The sequence below is a fragment of the Tinamus guttatus genome, unplaced genomic scaffold, assembly GCF_059628265.1.
Source record: "Tinamus guttatus ecotype Peru unplaced genomic scaffold, ASM5962826v1 Tinamus_guttatus_pri_ptg000472l, whole genome shotgun sequence".
NCBI classification, from domain to species: Eukaryota; Metazoa; Chordata; class Aves; order Tinamiformes; family Tinamidae; genus Tinamus; species Tinamus guttatus.
In genome coordinates this window covers 2,330,798-2,351,739 of record NW_028289006.1, presented here as the reverse complement: position 1 = coordinate 2,351,739, position 20,942 = coordinate 2,330,798, and the positions used below count along the sequence as shown (strand labels likewise).

At 46.1% G+C, this 20,942-nt stretch overlaps 1 protein-coding gene across 3 annotated transcripts; it reads left to right on the top strand.

Moving 5' to 3' along the window:
• The first annotated feature begins 148 nt into the window (after positions 1-148).
• FAM234B (family with sequence similarity 234 member B) lies at positions 149-20,733 on the top strand. 3 transcript variants are annotated; one of them, XM_088532857.1, is made up of 13 exons: positions 149-204; positions 4,817-5,209; positions 6,152-6,250; positions 8,644-8,832; positions 10,682-10,812; positions 11,510-11,657; positions 12,035-12,176; positions 12,738-12,884; positions 16,694-16,775; positions 16,986-17,141; positions 17,755-17,872; positions 18,859-19,085; positions 19,492-20,733. In XM_088532857.1, exons 1-13 carry the CDS (start codon positions 168-170, stop codon positions 19,495-19,497), a joined length of 1,875 nt encoding a protein of 624 aa, XP_088388983.1. In that variant the 5' UTR covers positions 149-167; the 3' UTR covers positions 19,498-20,733. The 3 variants fall into 3 exon arrangements, with proteins under 3 accessions (XP_088388983.1, XP_088388982.1, XP_088388980.1); XM_088532856.1 differs by having other exon boundaries at positions 12,741-12,884; positions 18,859-20,733; XM_088532854.1 differs by having other exon boundaries at positions 18,859-20,733.
• Positions 20,734-20,942: the final 209 nt, after the last annotated feature.

Here is a 20,942-nt window from a genome sequence, read left to right as displayed (position 1 = left end):
GAAGCCCACACTGCCCCGCTCGGGAGGAGCCCCGGGGCCGCCCCAGGCCGTTACCGGCGCCCGGGCGCGAGGGGCGGCCCCGCCGCCGCCCGCCTGCCCGCCCCAGCAGCCCGCGCGAGGGCGGGAAGGGGCGGGAGCGGCGCGCGTGCGCAGTGCCCCGCTCCAGCATGGCCACGGTGCTGTCCCGGGCGCTGAAGCTGCCAGGTAAGGGGGCTCCGTTCCCGCCCGGCGAGGCCACATCCGGGTCTTCCTCTGCGCCCCCTCCCCGCCAGCGCGGGGGGCGGGGGGCGCGGGGGCGTTGCCATGGCGATGCGGCAGTTGACGGGCGGACCGGACCGGATCGGACCTCACCGGACTGGGCTGGGCCGGGGGGGCAGCGGGCGCGAGGGCTCCCAGCACATTGCTCTGTGTCCGGGCCCCCTGCGCGCTGCTGTCGCCGTTCTGCCCTGCCGCAGCAGGCCGGGAGCCCAGTGTATGAGCCGGGTTAATGTTAAAACCTGCCTAACAGATGAGGATAATTTCCAGGCAGCGAGATGAAGGGGTATTCTTGCTGGAGGGACTATTGTTTGGGCAAATTAGATGTGTCTCCAAGATAAGTCCTGACATAAAGGAATAAAGAAGCAATAGCTGCACTTTGAGAGCTCGGCTGGTGTGCATGTTCTGGAATTTCTGCACAAAGATAGTTGCCTCTGCACACTGTGTTCCTGCTGCTGCTCAAGGGCATGGCCCATGGCCTTTGAGGTGGAGTGACAAGTTACCACCAAAAGAGGCTCTGCTGAAAAGATACCCGTATGTTGTGTCAGAAGGCAGTGGGCCAGCGTGCCACCTACCGCCATCTGTCCATGAAGGTCGTAGTCATGTCTGCAGGGCCCTTGCCAACAGCGTTTGTCAATCTGTATAAGTGGCCCTCTACTGTCATTATTATTCTTTAATTTATGCAGTGTTTTATGCTCGAAGAAGTTTTGCTTGCTATTCAGTTTCTTTCTGGTTTGTCTGTTTGAAAAGAAATGTGTCTTGCAAGAGGTTTATTAAGAAAAGTGCAGCCTGGTGAGTAAAAGTGCATGTGTCTATGGGTGAGCCATGAGGAACTGTGCAAAAAGTATAAATCTGGGTCTCCAGAGCTGGGATGATCCATGTGGTATTGGTGTCTGGGAGGCACTGACTTGGGAACAAGCACCGTCCTTGCAGCTGCAGTTAAGAAAACAGTGCTGTCAATCCTTAGGATAAACAATGTGTCTGATATCTTACTTTTGTGATTATGTCTAAAAATACAGCTTTCAACAGCAGTGAGAAGGCAGGAGGTCTATTTCTATAGTTGTTTTTCCTGCTGCATCTCATAGAATTAATTACATCAGTATGTGGCAATTTGTCTCCCCCATGGGCTTAGAAACATGTCTGCTGTACCCAGTAATTACTGCCTGCCAACTCCCAGCTGAAGAAGGAAAAAGAAAAACAACAACAACAGAAGTCTGAAGCCAGCCTACTAGAACTAGATAACAGTAGGTCAGGATCGGGATAATGCACAAAAGTTGCACTTGTCTGAAGTCCAAGATCAGTCCTCTTCACTCTGAAGCAAGTGCAAAGAAAAGTCTTTCCAGTAAATAAAACAACTGATGACAGTTTAATATCTTTGAAGTTGTCAGCGCTAGAGAGGAGTATTTCATTATGAGCTGGACCTGATTCCAACACTGATCATCTCACGGATACCTCCTTTCCAGTTCATGATCACATACTTCATCTTTTCTTCTATGAAAGATCACATTGTACGGCTGCAATAATCAAAGAGCTGCCTGTGCAAAAAGTATGATTAGGCAAATAAATAGGGATATGGTATAAAAAAATTGGATTCGACAGCTCTTGAAATTTAACAAGTTTGGGGCATTTTCTTTCCTTTCTGCCTTTGAAAATCTCCTTCTTTAATACTTACTTTTTCTTTCAGTTGCTGTCAACAAGAGTCCAGGGCCACATAACCAGTAATTTGGCCACAAACCACAAGCAGGAATTCCTCAGATTGCTTGTAACCCGCAGGCCATTGACTGGGAGCCACTGTTCTACCACTGAAAAGCCGAGAATTTCACAGATTTTTCTGACGATTGTTCTCTTACAACAAAAGCAGTTTCAGCTCTCTCTTGATGAACAACGGTCTTTCCTCCAGCCTGAGTCCAGGAGTTGACCTGAAAGGATCAATATGACATCTGGAGTGTTTCTTAGTAAATCATAATTTTCTGTGTGATGTGAGACTGCCCTTGTTACCACACACCCCATGCAGCTATTTATGTTTCTCTGCTTATGCTTTTCTGTTTAAAAATCATTTGGGAGTGATTAGTGGAAGGCGGGTATTGTACCCCTCCTTCCCCCACCAAGTGACCTGGAGCTGCAGCAGAGTTGTATTCCTTCTGCTCTCCCTGTCCAGCCAGGCGAATCTTGAGTTATTTATTCCTTACACCCGAAGAGGCTGAATTGAACAGACCCTTCCTGGCCCTTCCAGTGCATTCCCAGAATAGCTACAGATTGCTAGGGCGCTTTCCGAGCAGTGAGAGATGAAGGCTTACATCCACTGAGATTAGATATGCAATTGAGTCTCACATCCTAGGTGAGTGCTCCATCAGCTGTTATTAAAGGGTAGGACCTAACCTATTTTTGGCTGTAAAAGCAGCACTGCATTTCATGCCTGACTTTACTGAGTATGTCCTTCTAAGGATACCAGTGAACCTTTTGGGAAACCCGATTGCTGGTTCCTGGTCAGGTGTTAAATAAGACAGCTAAATAAGAACAGCTTAGTGCCTTTTAGTTCTCCTGTAAATCAGTGATGCTTTTCCTCACTAAAAGCCTTAAGTTATTACTGTGTGGTTTATGTCATCCTTTTCAGATTCTGACAAACAAATTGGGATTCTTAACAGGTTCTCAGTAGCAAAGGTGTCCCCGCTGCAGGATATTTGCGATAGCTGACACTACTGTAGCTGTCCCACTATCTTAATCTCAGCTAGTTCAAGGACTGGTTGAGCCTCAGTTTCAAGGTCTGCTCTATCTCTTAGAGATGCAAAATGAAGCTGTTCATTCCTATCAATGCTTTTAGTTGCCCCAGAGATGAAGAACAGGTTTCAGTCTCCAACTCTTCCCAAAATACACGCGCTTCGCATGCAAGGCTTTTCAGGGCACATCTGTGTGACACCATGCAGCGCTGGGCAGAGATACAGATGTCCCATAGGGATTAGTATCTTAATTGGTCTCTCTATTGCCACCAGACACAGCATTTTGGAGTGAATGTGTGCAGTGTGTTGTTTTGATGCAAGTCTTTTCTGTGAGCACACAGTTAGGAACAGAAAGGCCTAACTTAGATACTGATGATCTGACTGTCTGTCTGTATTTTCCTCTAGTAAGTATGGGTGTGTTGCCCCATTGATCCAAGTTATAGGTGTTTGGCTTTACTGGGATTGAGTTTTACCTTCTGAAGCTGACACCGAACACTGAGACAGGAAGCCCCCCGCATCCTCCTTCATGACACCGTGGGCGAAGGTCAGATATGTTGGGTGGTTTGCTGGTCTTTTGTTTAAGACTGCCTTTAAGGCTGTGTGAATGTTTTGAGGTAAAACAGAGCTATCCAAATGCGGCAAAATAGATTCTAGCGTGTTGCACTGCCTGGATATTATGGTGTCTTTATAACTGTGATAGTATAGTAAAAGGAATGAGGAGAGCCCTTTAATTTCCGCTTGGTAGAGCTTTCCCATCGTCTTAATGTCTGAGCCTGATTACAACCTGTGTGTTTTTGCTTGTTATTTAGGCCTTGCATGCGTTACCGTGAGCATGTTAAGGCACAGGATAGCTCCTGGCTCAGGTCAGCTTTATGCAAAGGAAAATGAGACAGATGTCTGGGATGGCAAAGGCCCACCCTGGGGCTGGAGAGAGAGAGGAAAGGATTGAGCCCTGCAGGCCCCAGAGCAGCAGCCGTGGCTCCATGCCCAGGTTGGTGGCTCAGGGCCGCTCCCTCAGACGTGATCCTCCGCTCGTAGCTCAGGGCAGTGAGACCGCCTGATCTCGCCTGCCCCCCCGTAAGCAGAAGGCACTGACCTTGTGCCAGCGTGTACAGCCAGGCCCTGCAGCTGCCCTCAGCCCTGTCTGTGCCGCCGTCAGGGCCTGGGGGAGCAGCTGTCCCTGTATCACGCAGCGCTGGTGGCCTGGCCGGAGGTGAAAGCCCCTTAGAGCTCAGCTGCTTTCCCGTACCACCACCTGAAGGTGCTGGTGCTGTGGCACTTCAGCAAGGCTGGGCACGTGTTGCCAGTGCTGGGGGGAGCAGGAGCAGCATGGGGGCACTGACCTTTCCTACTGCTGGGGCTGGAGCGCTCCCTCTCATGGTGCCGAGCCATGCAGAGGGTGGTGTTTTAGGGAAGCAGCCTTGCTCCCTTTGGAAACTAGAACGTTACACACCCTCCAGGGCAAAATCATTTACTTTGCCCTCATCTTCAGGGAGTTGATACCCCTTTTTATCAATGCAGTTGAGAAATGGTACACAGTGCTCAAGCCCTACCATTTCCTTTCCCTCCCTTTGAAGCAGGACAGAAAATGCAGCAGTGCTGCTTTGACAAGGTGGGAGAAACGGGAAAAGTGAGTGACAGAGGGAAGCCCCCATTGGAGGATATAGACCCAAAGTGAAGAGGGGCTCTGTGATTGCTCAGTTTGGCAAATGCTAAAGGAGTTCAAAATTCAGACTGTTAACTCTTCCTTTTTGCACTGCTGTCCACTAAAGCCTTTTCTTCTCTGAGATCCTGAAAAAGCAAGGAGCTAATGCATTATTATCTTTCTCAATCTCTTTCCTCAGGAAAAAAGAGCCCGGACCTTGGGGAATATGATCCCCTCACTCAAGCTGATAGTGATGAAAGTGAAGATGACCTTGTGCTCAACATACAGAAGAACGGGGGGGTCAAGAATGGGAAGAGCCCCCCTGAGGAGGTGCAGGAGCCCGACTCTGATGTGGAGGTTGGGATGACAAAGCAGCACACGTCAGAGAGCGCGCCTGAGGGTTATCCTGCAGAGGCAGCCGGGAGTTTGGAGCAGAAGGCTGCTCCCTCCCTCATGCCTTACCTGCGCACAGCGGTCTTTTTGCTCACTGTGGTGATCTCAATGATTCTGGTGTTGGTGTGTGCGTTTCTAATTCCCTGTCCCCCTAGAGACTTGCATAACACCTGGAACCGCAACCTAGGTCAGGGAGCAGGTGAGAAACCTCCAGGAGCAACATCTGGCGTGGGGGAGGTGGCAGCTCCCAGGGCATCGGCGGGAGAGACCTATCTGGGAGAGCCAGCTCAGAGCAGAGACCTTTCCTCACCACCGCAGATGCTCTGAGGTAACACCCAGGCGCCTGTGTCTTGTTTGCTCTTGAAGCGGAGGCCTGTGAAATCTGGGCCCGGTAGATAATAGTGCCACCAAATCTTGTTTATATCAACACCAAAAAGCATTCTGACTTTTCTCCCATGCTGCCTTTTTGTCTGGATGGTACTCTCTGTTCCAGACAGAGATGGCCCAGACCACTTTAAAACATTTTGCCTCCCTCTCTAGTTCCTGTTCCATCAGCACCTCCACACTGAAGTGTGTGGGTGTGCTTGGGAGTAGAGGGATAGAAGTCTTTGTGTCTCCTGACTGGCTCAACTAACCTTATTTCTTTTGTCTTCTTGCCTTGCTCAAATCCATAAATCAACATTTATGATCTCTTGTCATTCTATAGACTGTTGGTAACATTTCTAAAGTGCCTCCCATTCTGACCTCTGCAGCAAAGTAACAGTGTTTTGTGAGATAATTTCTATCAAGTCTAGATATGTCTCTCCCTCCCCTCTTTCTGCCCCCAGCTTCTAAATCTGAGTCTTTTTAAAGATGTGTGTCTCCCACATCACCTCAAAGAGTGAGGCGGGAAGCAGACATCTTTATCAGTTCCTACATTTTTCCCTTTTTCTTTCTCTGACCCAGACACTGGGTCTCTGCTTTTCCACGCAATGAAAGATCTAGCCATGGTGGGAGCTGCCAGGCATTGGTAGTTACCTAGCAGACTCCATGAGGCTCATCTGTCCATGAGTCTCTCCCTTTGGGCCAGCCCTCAACGCTTGGTATGGTTGTTGGGCTCGGTGGCCATTCTGAGGGTGGCGATCCTCTCTGCCTGTTGCAGGTGGGGTGTTATCGCCACTGGAGCTGTGCGATGTCAACGGCGATGGGCTCCCTGACATCATCATCGTCTTCACAGCCTTGATGAATGCCAGTGTCATGGGTAAGCACCACAGCTCCTTTCCATTCCTCTTTCTGCTTCTTGTACTTTTCAGTACAGACCTTTGTATATTCCTGTTATGCATAGGAAGAATTTCTGCAACTTGGAAAGCCACCACATTGTCCGTTTGTCAGATTTCCTTAAAATGGCTGCTGTCCTGTATCAGTGTGTTGCCCTGATCATAATTTCTATTTCAAGCTGTGTTCCCATTTCTCTCTGGTCAGAGCCATCCATTCTCCCATATCTATCCAGGGAAAGTCCATATTTTTGTCTTCTGTTTGAGCAGCTCTTGATCTGGTGGTGGGGATATATCCAGGAGAAAAACATCCCACTAAAAATAGCAACTAGGAATAAGGTTTATTTCCTTTGGTAGCTCTCAAAACTCCTCACAAAGAAGCTCAGTCTCTCTATGTCCATTTTGCAGGCAAGGAAGTGGAGATGTAGAGAAGGGTAGCAGATTGACAGAGGTCATGGATGAGATCCAGAGGCAGAGTGTGGACTCGTGTGTCTCTTTTCTGATCCATAGTCTAGTGTCCTGGCTGTTCCTAAGGTAGCTGGGGATAGAAGCAGTGATGGCAGAGCCGACAGTTGGAGCACTCTGGTTCCGCTGAGCTACTCAGTTGCTTGCCAGCCAGATATCCTCTCCCGTAGCTGCTCTGATTGTCTGTCTTCCCTGGGGCCTAAGAAGGCTGGACAAATTTCTCTTAACGTGGCAGTCGTGTTGTTTTCTTTCTAGAGCAGCTGTAGGTTGGTGCTGCAGGAGACATCCTCCCCCTCCTGTCTTCTGTCTCCAGGGCACTCCATACCCTGCCAGGCTCCAGACAGAAGCTGTTAATTCACAAGCGATTGCCTGTTGGTGGGAATACCAGGGTGCCTGGCTTTGTAGCAGGCTGCTCCATTATCCCAGCCACTTTCACTCTCTGCTGCCTCCACAGATAATGAATGCAGCAGCAGCCTGCTGATACCAGCACGGTCATGTAGGGGCTGCAGCCCCTGGAGGCGTGCTGTTGCTCAGGGCTTCTGAAGCCCTGGAGCTTGCTAGCTCCCCAGCCTGGTTTCACCTCGGATTCAGTCCCGGAGACATGTTGAGGAAGCAAAAACACATTGCACAGCCTGAAGAGAACTCTTGTGAGGAAAAAACAATGGCAATAAATTCAGTGCCTTGGCCTGCAAGAAGCAGAATAGTAAAAACTTAGAGGAAAGGGAAAATGTTGCTCCTCCATGGCCCAAGCAAGGCCATGAGTATTTCACAGCAAATCCAACAGAAAGAAACCCATGGGCAAAGAGAAAACTGTGTAGAGTAAGTTTTTTTGTTTTTATTTTTTCTTTTGATGGAGATAACTGCTGACATAAAGGCTGCATTCAGTTTGTAAAGGTTGTCCTTCTCTGTATTTTGCTGTTGTATTTTGTTTATCTTCCATCACAGACAAACATACGGTTCTCAAAATGCTCCAGGAGTTGGAACTAGCCGTGCCAAGCTGCATCCTGAGCTATAGCTATGCTGGGAGACAAAAAGCAGGCATTGAAGCAGGTGTAAGCATGTTGTAGTCCTACACTGACAATACTGGACATCAGCTCTCCTTTAGTGTGTGCTGAGAGCATTCATACAGTGCCTGGTAGAGATAAGCTTTGAGCAGGTACCTGATGGACTAAGCTGTGGCATCATTAGCATCTTAAGCTGCCCACGTGCACAAGACCTAGGAGCTGCATTGAGGAGTTAGGTGTTTTCATTTGCTACCTATCCAGTGATAAGAACCATCTCCTCAGCATGAGCCAGATGATTTCCACTGTGGTAATTAGGAAAAGATTCCAAGTTGCTCCAATTTCCAGCAGTCAATCTGCTTTTCAAAACACTGATAATAATTTGGAAAGCAAAAGAAAAAGTGCTCAAATTGTCAAATCACTTTCTGCCGCAGAAATATTGAATACCTAGGCCCTTTGCAAGAGAAGGCTGTGGCCCTGTGAATCACATAAGGCTTCCCATCAGTGCTAGCTGTTGGTTTGAGGCAGGAAGGATCAGAAGGATCAGGAGACTAGTGTGATTTGACAGCAATTTGTTTGATACCAGGAAATCAGTATAACTGAGTGGACTGGCCCCAGGAGCATCTTGGTTCCTGTGTACCCACCTGACCACATCTCGTGGTTGAGCTCAGGTCCAGCCTCCAGGATTACCTGTCCTGTTGCCTCACACCCTGGCTCTTGTCAGGAGGTCGCTGCTAGGCTGCAGAGGCAGAGACTCAGCCTTGCCGAGTCTGGGATTTGATGTTTGCTTTAAAGCAGTGTTTGAGCTGCTTAGTTCCATAAGCTGGTCCTGGAACTCAAGCACAAGGACCTAAGGCAATATGGACCTTACCTTTGATGCCAAGGGGTTTCGCTCTCTCTCCTGTCCCTTCCAGGTGTCTCTAGACCTTCAGTGACTGTGGTGGCTCTTTCTGGCATGAATGGCAGCACCCTGTGGTCCATCCACCTTCCTGAGGAGACTCTGAGTGTGCAGTGCAAAGGGCTGTCGCTGGGAGTTCCTGCAGAGCCTGTCTGCCTTGTGACAGGAACATCTAAACTGCTCAGCCTTCTCAATGCCTCCACAGGTAAGGTCAGATACCAGCATCTTAGAAAGATGCTGCTCCTTTCTTTTAAAGGACTAATAGGCAAGAATAATTCAGTGCTGGCACTTCGTGGTGTCCTGTAGTAACACACAGGAAAGGGTCTAAACACTGATGCGTTTTTAGTTACACAGGATAAGAGAGAATCCAAGCCATTGCTGGTCTGAGACCATTTTAATATCATCCTGTAGCATCTTCATGACCTAAAGGTTCTGTAACAGCTGTTTTCATCAATACTGAGCTGTAACTACATCCGCAGCCCCTATCTAACAACACTAAAAGCTGAATGCCATTCTTGAAGAAATTCTCTAAGGACATGTGCTTCAGCCAACTAAACCTTCCAGAGAAATTAGTCCCATAGAAGGATTGGTTAGATATGAATCAATATCACATTTTTAATCATGCTGATTCTGTGCATATCCATTCTCTGATTGCTCTTTAGCCTACCACATTACTGGGCCTGTTTAGTCTGGAGAAAAGAAGGCTGAGAGGAGATTTGATTAACATGGTCAAGTACCTGAGGGGTCATTTTAGGGAGGATGGGGCCAGGCTCTTCTCCGTGGTGGCCAGTGACAGGATGAGGGGCAATGAGTACAAGTTGAAACACAGGAAGTTCCATCTCCATGTGAGGAAGAACTTCTTCACTGTGAGGGTGGCAGAGCCCTGGAACAGGCTGCCCAGAGAGGTTGTGGAGTCTCCTTCTCTGGAGATCTTCCAAACCCACCTGGATGCCACCCTGTACCACGTGCTCTGGGTGTCCCTGCTGGAGCAGGGGGATTGGACTAGATGATCTCTAGAGGTCCCTTCCAATCCTAAGCATTCTGTGATTATTTAACTGGCAGAAATAATAATGGGTGAGTACAGAAGAATGTTTTCAGAATCAGAACAGAAAATGGAAAGGCATAAGAAATATTGGGTTGAAGTGACACGTCCGGTCATTTGAGCACTACCACTTAATTTTCAAATCTTTTTAGGTACTAGATTACTCACATGGCTGTTTGTATGGTCAGGAAAACAGGCTGTCTCCTTTAGCAGTAGTAGCAATGTTAATAGTGTGCATAGGCATTTACAGGTCTGGGGTTTGGTTTCCTTTGTCATGAAAGGAAACCATGTAACAGAAAAAAAAAGGCGAAGATTTTTAAATCCTGTTTGAAAAAACAGATGTCTTGGAAAAGGAAGTCCAAGAACTAAAAGAATCAATTTTCACTTTGCTTTCTTTGGGTGTTTAAGTTAATTTAACAAATTATAAATCAGTTTTTACTGACTTTACATCAGGGTCCCTGCTGGACAGCTGAACTGTTTGACATCATGTCTGCTAACATGCATTTCCCCTGAGATGGAGTGAGCATGCCATGCTGGAGTGCCTGTTTGCTTCTGGGAATTTAGCTGAGACACAGATTTGCACTTTGAGTATCAGAGCTGCCCATCTGTTTCCTTCCCTCATATCCACCAACAGGCTTTCCTGCTGGCTGAGGAAAACAACTGCTGTCCTGCAGAACAGCACTCATATAGGTTTTCCTCCCAAGAGTGATCCTCGAATGCTCTCTGCAACTTCAGGAAGTGTTGTAGGCTTAAGTCTGGCTTGAATGATACTAGAAGGGAACCATAGCGGTGCTGAGGCAAAACTCAAAGCCAGTCTGAAAAAAGACCATGGAAAAACTTTGTTTCCTAGCATGAATGAGTGCAGTTTGCCATGCTGTGTAGGTTTATCTTTCCTGTTCTTGGGGAACAAACTCTCTTTTTCCGTCCTTCAGGAAAGTTTTGTAGAACCCACTGGTGATGTCCACCAGTTCCCAAAATGCTGCAGATCTCTTTCTTCCTTTTCCTCCTGCAGGCAAGACCATCTGGACACTGAATTCCATCCATCTCTCAAATGGGATCCTGGCTGCACCAGCTGCCACTCTTCCGGATGTAGATGGAGATGGGGTTGGGGATATTGTTGTTCTGGCGCTCAAGGAGACACAGGTACAGCATCTCCCTGGGCAGGGCCTGAAAGGACCATGACTATCTAGAGGAAGAACAGGGAGCCTGATGTGCATCCCTGTAATAGGGATGCAAGAGCCCCTAGGCAGGTAATTTTTTTTTCCCTTAGATTTACCTGAAAAGCACCTTTCTTCTTCCTGTGGGTCAGAGCAGTGGGATCGAGCAGTAGTGATTCTGTCTATCTACATTTCCACTCAGCTGGAAATGGAGAAAAGAGTCATTATTTATGCCTGACTGAGATTTGAGAATTATTTATTTTCCTTCACCAAATACTCAACTTGAAGTGAATGTTTAGCAGTAGTGTAGGAAACCATGTAGAGATCCTTGAAGAAAGGAGCACTCAAATTATCTGTAGAAAAGAAGCACTTTGTGTGATTAATACTGATGTAAATTTTCTCTGTGCTCATCCCCTCCCCGCAATTCTGTCATTAGTGTTGTTAGAAGAGTTTAATTTTTGCTGTCTCTTCTATCTATGATGCTTCTGCAGCCAAGAGAAAAGCATAAATGTAGTAGTCCCAGGAAGCCAGACTGAGCAAAAAGGCAAACACCACTTGCCAGACCTTGCTGTGGAGGGAGAGAGCAGTGCTGCCTCATGCTGTGGGGCCAGAGAAATATCTAAGAGTTCAAATGCATGAAAGCACTGCCAGGAATCTCCTCCTCTTTCTCTCTCTCTTTGCAGCCTGATGTGTTTTTTATCTTGGTGTCGGGAAAGACTGGGACTGCTTTGGGTGGGCCTGTGAAGTACAGCATCAATGGAGAAGGGAAAGTGATCGGTCCCCAAGTTCACATCACTAGCCGGGGAGCCATCTACATCCTATTTGGTTTTGGTAAGATGCACCATGGCTCTCCAGTGCTTCTCTTTACTGAGGAAAGAAAAAAAGGAATTCTATCTAAACATCCCCGAACATCCCTGGGATGTCTCTACCATGCCTTCCACTGTAAAAGCTAAAAGCTGGAAGTAGACAGTCTGGGAAAGAGTCTCACTGCTGTGCTGTGGGAGGATACAGCAGTACCAGTGTGAGCTAGCCTGAAATACTTTGGAGTTTCCCAAAGACAGCTCTGCCCATGGCACATCATGCCAGGGAAGTTCCACCTCTGGATTTTACTTTGTCCTTGGCTGTAACCTCAGTGGTCCCAAGGACTGTTTGTGCTATTGGAGCATTCACCCCTGAGAGCAAGACTTCATCTTTACTCTTCCTGACAGGTAACGTTCAAGCAGTTGCTCTGAGGGATATCTTTACCCAAGCCAGAAACCGGGACAGCTTCCCTGCAATGCTGCAGCAGGAGGAGCCAGAATGGGAAAAGCGCAGATCTGTCAACCTGTCAGAGCTCATTGACATTTACAGGTAGGAGAGGAACTCATCATCCTGCTTCTGCCAAGGGAGGAAAGGGAGAGTGGGCACCTCCTAGTACTCCTAGAGATGGCCCCTCCTACTTTAATATTGCCATTCTCGTTGCCTCTCCAGCTCCTTGTTCTTTTCTTATATCCCATATGCATACTTGGAAGAGAAAGGAGAAAAAAAAAAAAAAACCACGGTGTTCCCAGCTAATGGAGTCCGTTTTGGAAGTTTAGCCTGTATACAGCATTGTGGGCCTGGATTTCCCAGGCCCTTCTCCTTTACTGCCAAGTTATGAATGTCAGCTTGGGTAAGAGTGAAAAAAGCAAACATGAACTCCCAAATTCCATGCTTTTTACAGTAACTCACATTTTCAGAAAAAAAACAGGCCTGGATTTAACCGACTTAACTGAGTAACACACTTTAGGAAGCTCAGCTCTCTCACTGGGGAAAGATGTCTCCAAGAATGACTCGAATCTTAGGGAGGATGAATTGCCCTGTGGAAAGGCAGCTAGTGATGACATATGCAAATATAAGTACAGGTGTCTCCTCTTTCTTTTCCTTTTCCAGCAGTGGAGGTGTTGACTTCCTGCAGACGATGAAGGCACCTGACACAAATTGCAGTAATCTGCTTATCACCACCAAAAGTGCCCTGATCCTGCTGCGGGGACAGGACTTGAAGCCCCACTGGCTCCTGGAAATGCAGAACATTAGCAGGTTACACATTGGGGACTTCTTTCTTTCCTATTTCTTTCCATGTCTCTGTTTTCTGTCTTTCACTGTTAAACATGTGCTCGTTAGAAAGCAATCCAGAATTCTTCCAAGACTGCAGAGAAATCTAAGAACTGGAGGTGTGCAGGTGTGTTGCTGTGTTAGCAATGAGGGCAAGGGGGAGAGCGAGTAAGGAACAAATAGCTGGAAACCTTCTAAATAGTGGGCTTGTGTGTTACCAAAAATAGGGGACTCTGTTCAGACACCCAATGTTAATGTCATGTCTACTGAAGCTCTGATTTCAAGAGACTGTTGGTAAATGATTCAGTCCATCTGCTGTCCATGGCTGCCAATTGCCAGGAGAGAAGCAGTTGCATTAACAACGTTAAGTGTTTAGAGCAGGTGTCCAAGTCTGGGCCACAAATCTTAATGTTCCTGGAAAGCTGAAAGTCAGCACTCTGATGGCAGTCAGCACATAGTCTATATGCTAGATGCAGGCCTTTACTGCATATTTATTGCCTGGTCCTGCCGTTAGTTTCTGATTTTGCACATGGAAATTAAGTAATTTGCTAGGTCTTATGGGCTGATATACCTTGCCCAGTATTTGGGAACAATAGAGGGAAATAATGTGCTGTCTACAATAGAGAAAACAGTTCTTAGCTCAGTGTTACCTAACTGGCAAAAACATCAAGAGGAAGAAGATACGGGATTGTTATTAGACAAAAGAAAACATTGTCAGGTTACATCTGATACTTAAATAGATGTCTGCCCTATTAGAGTCCCCGCTTAAGGGGGTGAGGGACATGAATAGTGCTCTTAGGAATGAGTAGTAGCTAGCTGATTTTAGTATGAAGTCAAGGAGATGGACTAAAAATGTTTTTGGCCCAGAATCTACAGGCCTCTGGAGTGTCTGAGGTCACTCTTTATACTTTAGAGTGTAAGTGTGTGCTGACTGATCAAAGCCCGTACATACATTCTGTAAAAAGAGTTTTATGCATGAACTTTTTAAAGGGGGCCACTAATTAACTGGAAAATTTCTAGGGTTTCAAATCAAGAAGGGTTGAAAACCCTTTTTCCTGTTACATTCAAGGAATCACAGGTATTGGAAGGTACTTCTGGAGATCATCATGTACCATCCTCATGTTCAAGGCAGGGTCAACTAGGACGGTTTTCCCAGGACCATATATAGTCCTAGATTTTTATTGTCTCCAAGGATAGACTCTACAGCCTCTCTGGGCAACCTGTATTCCAGGTTCCTGCGTGCCAGCCACGTTTTCTCTGATTCCATGACCTCCCAAGGGACAGAATACCACAATATACAGGAGGTGCCAGACAGGGGTTGAAAAGTAATTGAAAAAATCCTGTTCAAGGCCACTGCGCTGAAGTCCTCTACTGTATATTTTTTCCTGAGTTAAGAGGGACAAAGCCTGGTAGACTTCTTTTAGGATTTTAGAAGTTCTGCTTAGTAACACACACTGGGGGACAAATTCAGCTCAGAATTGTCACCAGAGAGTCAGACAACAACATGGAGACTTGAGAGTGTCTTACAGAATTGGTCTCTGCAATTTCTCCGGAGGGACAAACATGCCAGAGGCATTTTCAAGTCACCAATGTGGCATTTCGGATGTGAAAGGGAAGTGAGCTAGGCTGCAGAATGTGGAGTGTGAGCTGGCATTGGAGATGGATTTGAGGCCTTTTCTTCACAGGCCTGGCCCTATTCAGGCCACTTGTGAATCATGTCTGCACACATGCATGGGGGAAAGAGCTAGTCTGTAGTTTCTGGAAAGGCAGCTGATTCCCCCTGATTTCCAAGCAGGGTGGTTTTGTCATGCACACAGCAGACTTTAGTGCTCAACTTGTTTACACTAGGACATATGTTTGGTTTCCAGTCATACCCCAGAGAGTGGAATCAGACCAAGACCCCAGCACTTCCAAGGGAGTTCAAGCACTGGCACAGCTCCTTCCTATTCAAGAGACCCAAACCAAAGTCATCATCAGACAGAACTTACAGAGCCAGCTGAGAGCTTCCTTCTTCCCTGGGTAAACCTGTGCCAAACTATGTTGATCCAGCCAGGCAGAGGCCTGGGAACAGTCTCCAGTAAAAACAACCTGACTGTTGTAGGTGTGCTGCATTTCCAGATAGCTTTGACAAGATCCCTGAAAGATCATAAAGGAGAGTCAGTAGTCACAAAGCAAGGGCAAAGTTCAGAGACCATGAAATTGGGTAAGCAGTTGAAAATTGTGTTGTTAATGGATGTTTCGGAAGGAGAGAGGATTAATGGCAGGTTGTTACTGCGGGGATTACAGTCGGCCAGGAAGTGTTATTAGCTTTCTGGTTCATTTGAGAAAGTGCATAGGGGAGGTCAGCTGCAGTACACGTGCTTTTCTGCATTCAGCTTGTGGGATCTGCCACTGATTGTAACCACTCAGGAACTTGAGAAGGGATACCTTAAGAAGGGTGTTTAAATTATTATCCATAATACAGAGCTATCCACTTCCTTTTACTAGTGATACACTTGCAAGCTATGGGAGCATATCATGATATTGCCTTGAAAGCATTGATACTGGTTGCTGAAAGGATCTATAACGCAAATAGCATTGTTTAATGCACTAAATATAAATAGTCAATACCGTACTACAGCTTTGCTGTTCTGGAGTCATTCTGGGTTGGAAAAATTGCAAGAAAAACCATGGAAGATTTAAGTCATTGGGTTTAGATGATCAAAGAGAAGCCCGAGAGGTGAGCTCATAAGCATGTGTCCGTAATGGAAGCTACCAGGCATTTTAATCTTGCCATAGCAAGAACAACTGCCTTTGAGTGAAATCCGTCCATGTTCAAGAAAGGCAGCCATGTTTCTGTGGCTGAAGTTAGTCACTAGAACTGATTGTCAGGAGAAGTGATTAATTCATGTCATCTTTGTATTTCCACAGCAAGATTCATTCCTTCTGCATGATAGATCTAGTCACACTCAGCCTACTGACACTTGATTAATTGGTGAAATACACCAGTCTGTCATAAGCAAGAGACATGGTCTGATGATCTCAACTTGGCCTAAAGTTTCTGATTCTGTGAACTTTGAAGAAACATCTGTGCTTATTTAGAACCTTATGTCCAGCTGTGGTGAACTTGAGGAAGACAGAGATGAGATTCAGAAAGTCAAAGGCAAGCAAGATGGTTAGAAAACAGTTATAAAGAGAGTATGTGACCCAGAAGGGGAAGAATAAGAGGGGACTTGATTTATGGTTATAACTATTTATAGTTATAAAAAGGCTCGTACAACCACCAACAATAGGAAAACAAAGAATCAGAAGCTGACAACAGTACTGGGTGTATTAAGAGCCACATCACACACCTAAGGCAGCCCTGGAAATACAATTCCAGCAGGAGGTAAAATTTGCTGATGAATTTTGAAGTGCTGGGTATTTTTTTTTATGTCCATAGCAATGGACACAAGCAATGTCCAAGCAATGGACAATCTGTCCACAGATTCTTATGCTATGGAAAGAATAGCACAGAGCCATGTTACACAATGATAAAGAGATGTCTACCCAATGCAGCAAGGGATGCCTGCCCCACAGAGAACTCTCAAGAATGGCTAACAAGCACCATGGGCTGCTTGATCGTTTGTCACTTCTCTGACCACCAGCAAATGGCTCCTGCCAGTAACAACAGTTATTGGTGGATAAAAGATCTTACTTAGTATGGCAATTATTGACTTTGTAAGAGGCAGAATGGAAGGTGAGAGGAAGATTTCTCAATCTGAAATTCTTGCTTTTCTGCATGGGGCTGAGTGTTTCTCTGTCCAAATTTGCAGCCAGCCTGTCCCTGGTTACTTTGGTGCTGACCAAACCCTGGACTTCATGCTACAAGCACAGACTGGAGATGGGAAGAAAAAGGTAAAGCAAGAAGAGAAGATCTGTGTGGTATAGGAGTGAGGGAGGTTGGGTTGAATGGGCAGTCACTGCTGTATTCCTGTTTCTGTGGCTGATACCAGTCACCGTGTGTCCACAGGCAAGACAAGTGGCCAGACAGTGCCAGGGCAAGGGGGCTCTCTGTGCATCCACACTTAAACTCCTGTTAATGCTATGTCTCTTCCGTGCTTTGAGGTGGTGGTGGTAGATGGCAAATCAGGCTTTCCTGTTTGGAATCAAGAATTCCCATGGCAGAAGCAAGATCTCGATGCACTGACAGTGATGACTTTGGACAAGAAATCTGTCTTTCTTTTCTGGGCTGATGAAGGACAATCTGTGTTACAAACTTTGGTGAGCAAATTACCTCCTTCACTTCGAGGTTTCTCTGTGAGGCACATGCTATCTCTGTCTTTTAACATTCTGAACTTGAAACCTGCCTTACGAGAGACTGTCAGGCTTCTTGCTGTGACACTCTGACCTCTCTGAGTCTGCACATTTGGGTTTGTATCTGAGTTCTCCCCCAGAAAACTCTATTGCCAGAGAGTTTAATTCCATAAAATCAAAAATTTTACAGGAATTTCAGGAGGGTTTTGTTTGTTTGTTGCTTTTTTATGGAACGCTGAAATTTTCCTTTTGTAAATTTGTTCTTAGCCCCAGGGTTCGTTGTTCTCAGAACGCAGGCACATAAGTCACTGTGGAGACACTAACTCCAAGACTCTAGCTTGGCCCATCAAGCTGGCTTTCACAGAGCCAGATCGCAGCCTTGTCAGGAAGAGACTGGGAACAGTCTCTCTGTTTCAGAAAGAAAAGTTTGTGTGATTTGAGGTCTGTAAAACTGTTGATCTTTTGATTGGCTGATCCATGTTAGAGTGACACAATGTCAGGAAGCTATTTTATTCCTGTGGCAGACTGGAAATCTGTTTAATAGCCAATTCTAACTCCTGTTCCTTGTTCATTCCAACAGCAACCCGGTCCCAGAACCGAGCGCCCAGGGTTGCACCACCTCTATTTCCTCCATCCTGTCTTTCCTACTGTCCTATTGGACCTCACAAATGCAACAGACAAAGTCATTGCATCAGCAGGTGAGTATAAATGGAGGTGGGGTCTAGCTGTGCCTGCAAAGGTGTAGCACCTGAGGTCCACTAAGTGTAGGCCAGCAATAGGAAATCAGATTTTTCTTCCTCCTGAATTGTCCAATTCCAAGGCAAATGGAAGATTTGTCAAATTTCTTGCATGTGCTTAAACACAGAAAGGTGTGAGCTTGATCTCCTGCAAGTTTGACACCACAGAATTTCCCTTATTTTCCATGGCAGTATCTATGATTTAATGCAGCACATGAAGACTCACTTTTAAGCTCTTCTCATTCATCTTACACTTCTGCCTTTGTTGGTCATCCCTTTCTGCTCTCTAGGACAGAAGCTGTGTTGCTTCTTCCTCTCCCTTTTTGAAAGAAGGTCCAAAATATTTAAAGACATATATTTTTAGGAAAAGCTAGATCTGTCCTTAACACCTATACAAAATTGTGTAGTCCTGGCTGGACTTCTGCACTTCCTCTAAAGCATTTGAGCCAACATTTGATTTGGCAGGATGTGAGATAAAAGATCAGTTCATCTAGCACTGAGTCCAGCAGGCCAGGAGACAGGGATATGCTGCCAGACTGTGACACATCTAATCAAAATTGTATCAAAAACACAGTTCAGTCAAGAGCAAATAGAAGATCATTTATTAGAAAATGTGCTTTGAGGTCTGTACGGATCATTTTGCTGTGGTTGAGGTACACCGATTTGTCCATGGTTTGCCTTATATATATATCTGCTATCTGAGAATCAAAAATGTCATCTAGAAGCAGAGCTACATTTCAGTTTATTTCAATTGAAAATAAATAAATCAATAAAAGCCTTAAAACCATTTTCCCTGATGAATGAAGGTACCTGCAACTGGAGAATCAGACTGAATTCACCCTCAGTCTAGTGGGTGTTTTGACTGAGTATAGACTGAGATTTATTTTAGAAAAAAGAAAAAAAATCACTCCTCACCAATATTCTCTCTCCCTTTTCTGATGGACCAGTTGGAATTAATGATCTCCAGAAGGATGCATTTTACATCACTGTGACAACAACTGCGACCTCTGAAAAACAGCCAGGATTTTTCTCAGTTAGCAAGCTAGGCCTGAAGTGGGCCATGATGACTCAAGGCCGAATGATGTGGTTAAAGGACAACACCACTCCCAAGATCAGCCGTGGGGAAGTGAGACGATTTCTTGCTCGGCTGAAATTTGTTGATTTTCCTCACAAGGTGAGATTGTACAGGAGTCCCTGATGAAATCCAGATGTTTCAAGAGATCAAATCCCTTCCCTATAGACACAGTTAGGTGATTTTTATGGGGTGAGATACAAACAGACTATTTGCAAGATTATCACACCTTTGGGATAAACTGGATGATGGCAGCCTGGCTGTAATTTGGCAGTTGGACAAGGAGGGGACCTTAGAAAGAACCAGAGGTGATGATGACAGGGGACTGAGAGACTCATAGAGGGAGTGGAGAGGTGGGACATGGATTCCTTGTTTTGACCACAGGGCAAACAAGGGTCTCCTCTGTGGTGATTCGTAAGTGCTGTTGCTGACCTGTGAAGTACTTTTCTGTCAGGCTGTATGACAGTGGGTTTTGGCTTTGTTTTTGTGTTTCCCTTTCCTCCTCCAGCTCTAGCCTGATGATTCCTCAGGTTTCAGCTAGACATGTGGCCTGAAGGGTGGAATAGAGGAAGCTGCTCCGTGGGTCTCCCCGAAAACTGCTGTACAGAGGGAATGGGGGCTAAGAGCACTTCCACTTTCTTCAGCTCTCTGGGGAACGGTGATGAAGGCAGGTTTGTTCTAGACAGAGCTTTACCAGAAGAACCTTGCTCAGCGTCTCCCCCTGCCTATGCCCTTCTTGCATGCTTCCTTCCAGGTGACATGGAAATGTGAATTTAGAATTAACTTATACACACACATATATGCATATATATACACACATGTATAAAGTACAGTGGGTGTATATATATGTATATCTATGTGTGTATGTAACAATTTATATGATATATGTATATTTTTTGTACGTTTAATTTATGAACAAGATTTAGGAAAGCCTTTTTATGTCTGAACAGTATTCCCTGGCAGTCAGACAAGCTCGAGTCCTGAAGTCGACCATGATAGCTCAAGGCAGATGGTGTGGCTAAAGGATACCAGTTAATATTTATATTATTTGAGGGAAGCCTCTGCCTGGCTCCTGTAGGGCTAATCTTGTCCACAGCCATTTTCTGAGCTCATCCCTCTTTTCCATTTTGTTCCCCAATTCACAAACTGTCTTTCTGGCTGAATTATCTATCTGGATCGAGAAGGTCCCACACCATTTCCCAGACTTTGCACTTGTGTATTTCTCTTCCCCATCCCAAGTTCAAGACAGGTTCATGTGGGTGGTATAGAAGCGAAAGATTCACATCTCATTTCTACCTCTTCTTCTTCCATTCCTAAGTATTTTATGAGCCCCAAGTGTCACTGTAACATCACACTGCCTCTCTCCCATTGCAGCCCTGTGGGCTGAGTCCCCCTTTGCAATGCACTTCAGCCCTTTCATGGTAGCTTCCCAGCGGATCCCAGCCACTGAGAAGATGATCACACCAGATATGGGCACAGAAAGGCTCCTTCTCACACCACTGCTTCAGGGTATGTCGGCTCAAACAAAGAGGTGGAACTGGAAAACTTTCCTGTGCACTTTGACCCCACAGTTTTACCGGCCTGAAGGATTCCCTGCTGTAACAGTGGGAACTAACACCGCACAGCCCAGCCGTGGAATAGAAACATGCACTACAGGGGGCTAAACTTTTATCGTTCCTCCACCAGCCTGGCTCACAGTGCAGTTCCAGCAGGAACTGACTACGGCCAGGACACATTTGCTCTTGATAGGTTTAGTGCTTTGACCTGTGTGCCCTCCCTTCTGTGTGCACCTACATTAAGTTTCTTGCAGTAGACATGGCCGCGCATAAACCAGCCACTCTGGTGTCCCAGTAGCTCCCCATACCACAGGGTGGTAACACTAGAAAGTGCTGTCATAGTATGTCTTTCTAGGCCTGACCTTTGACATTAGGTAGAGCCAGACCGAGGTGAGCAAACTGC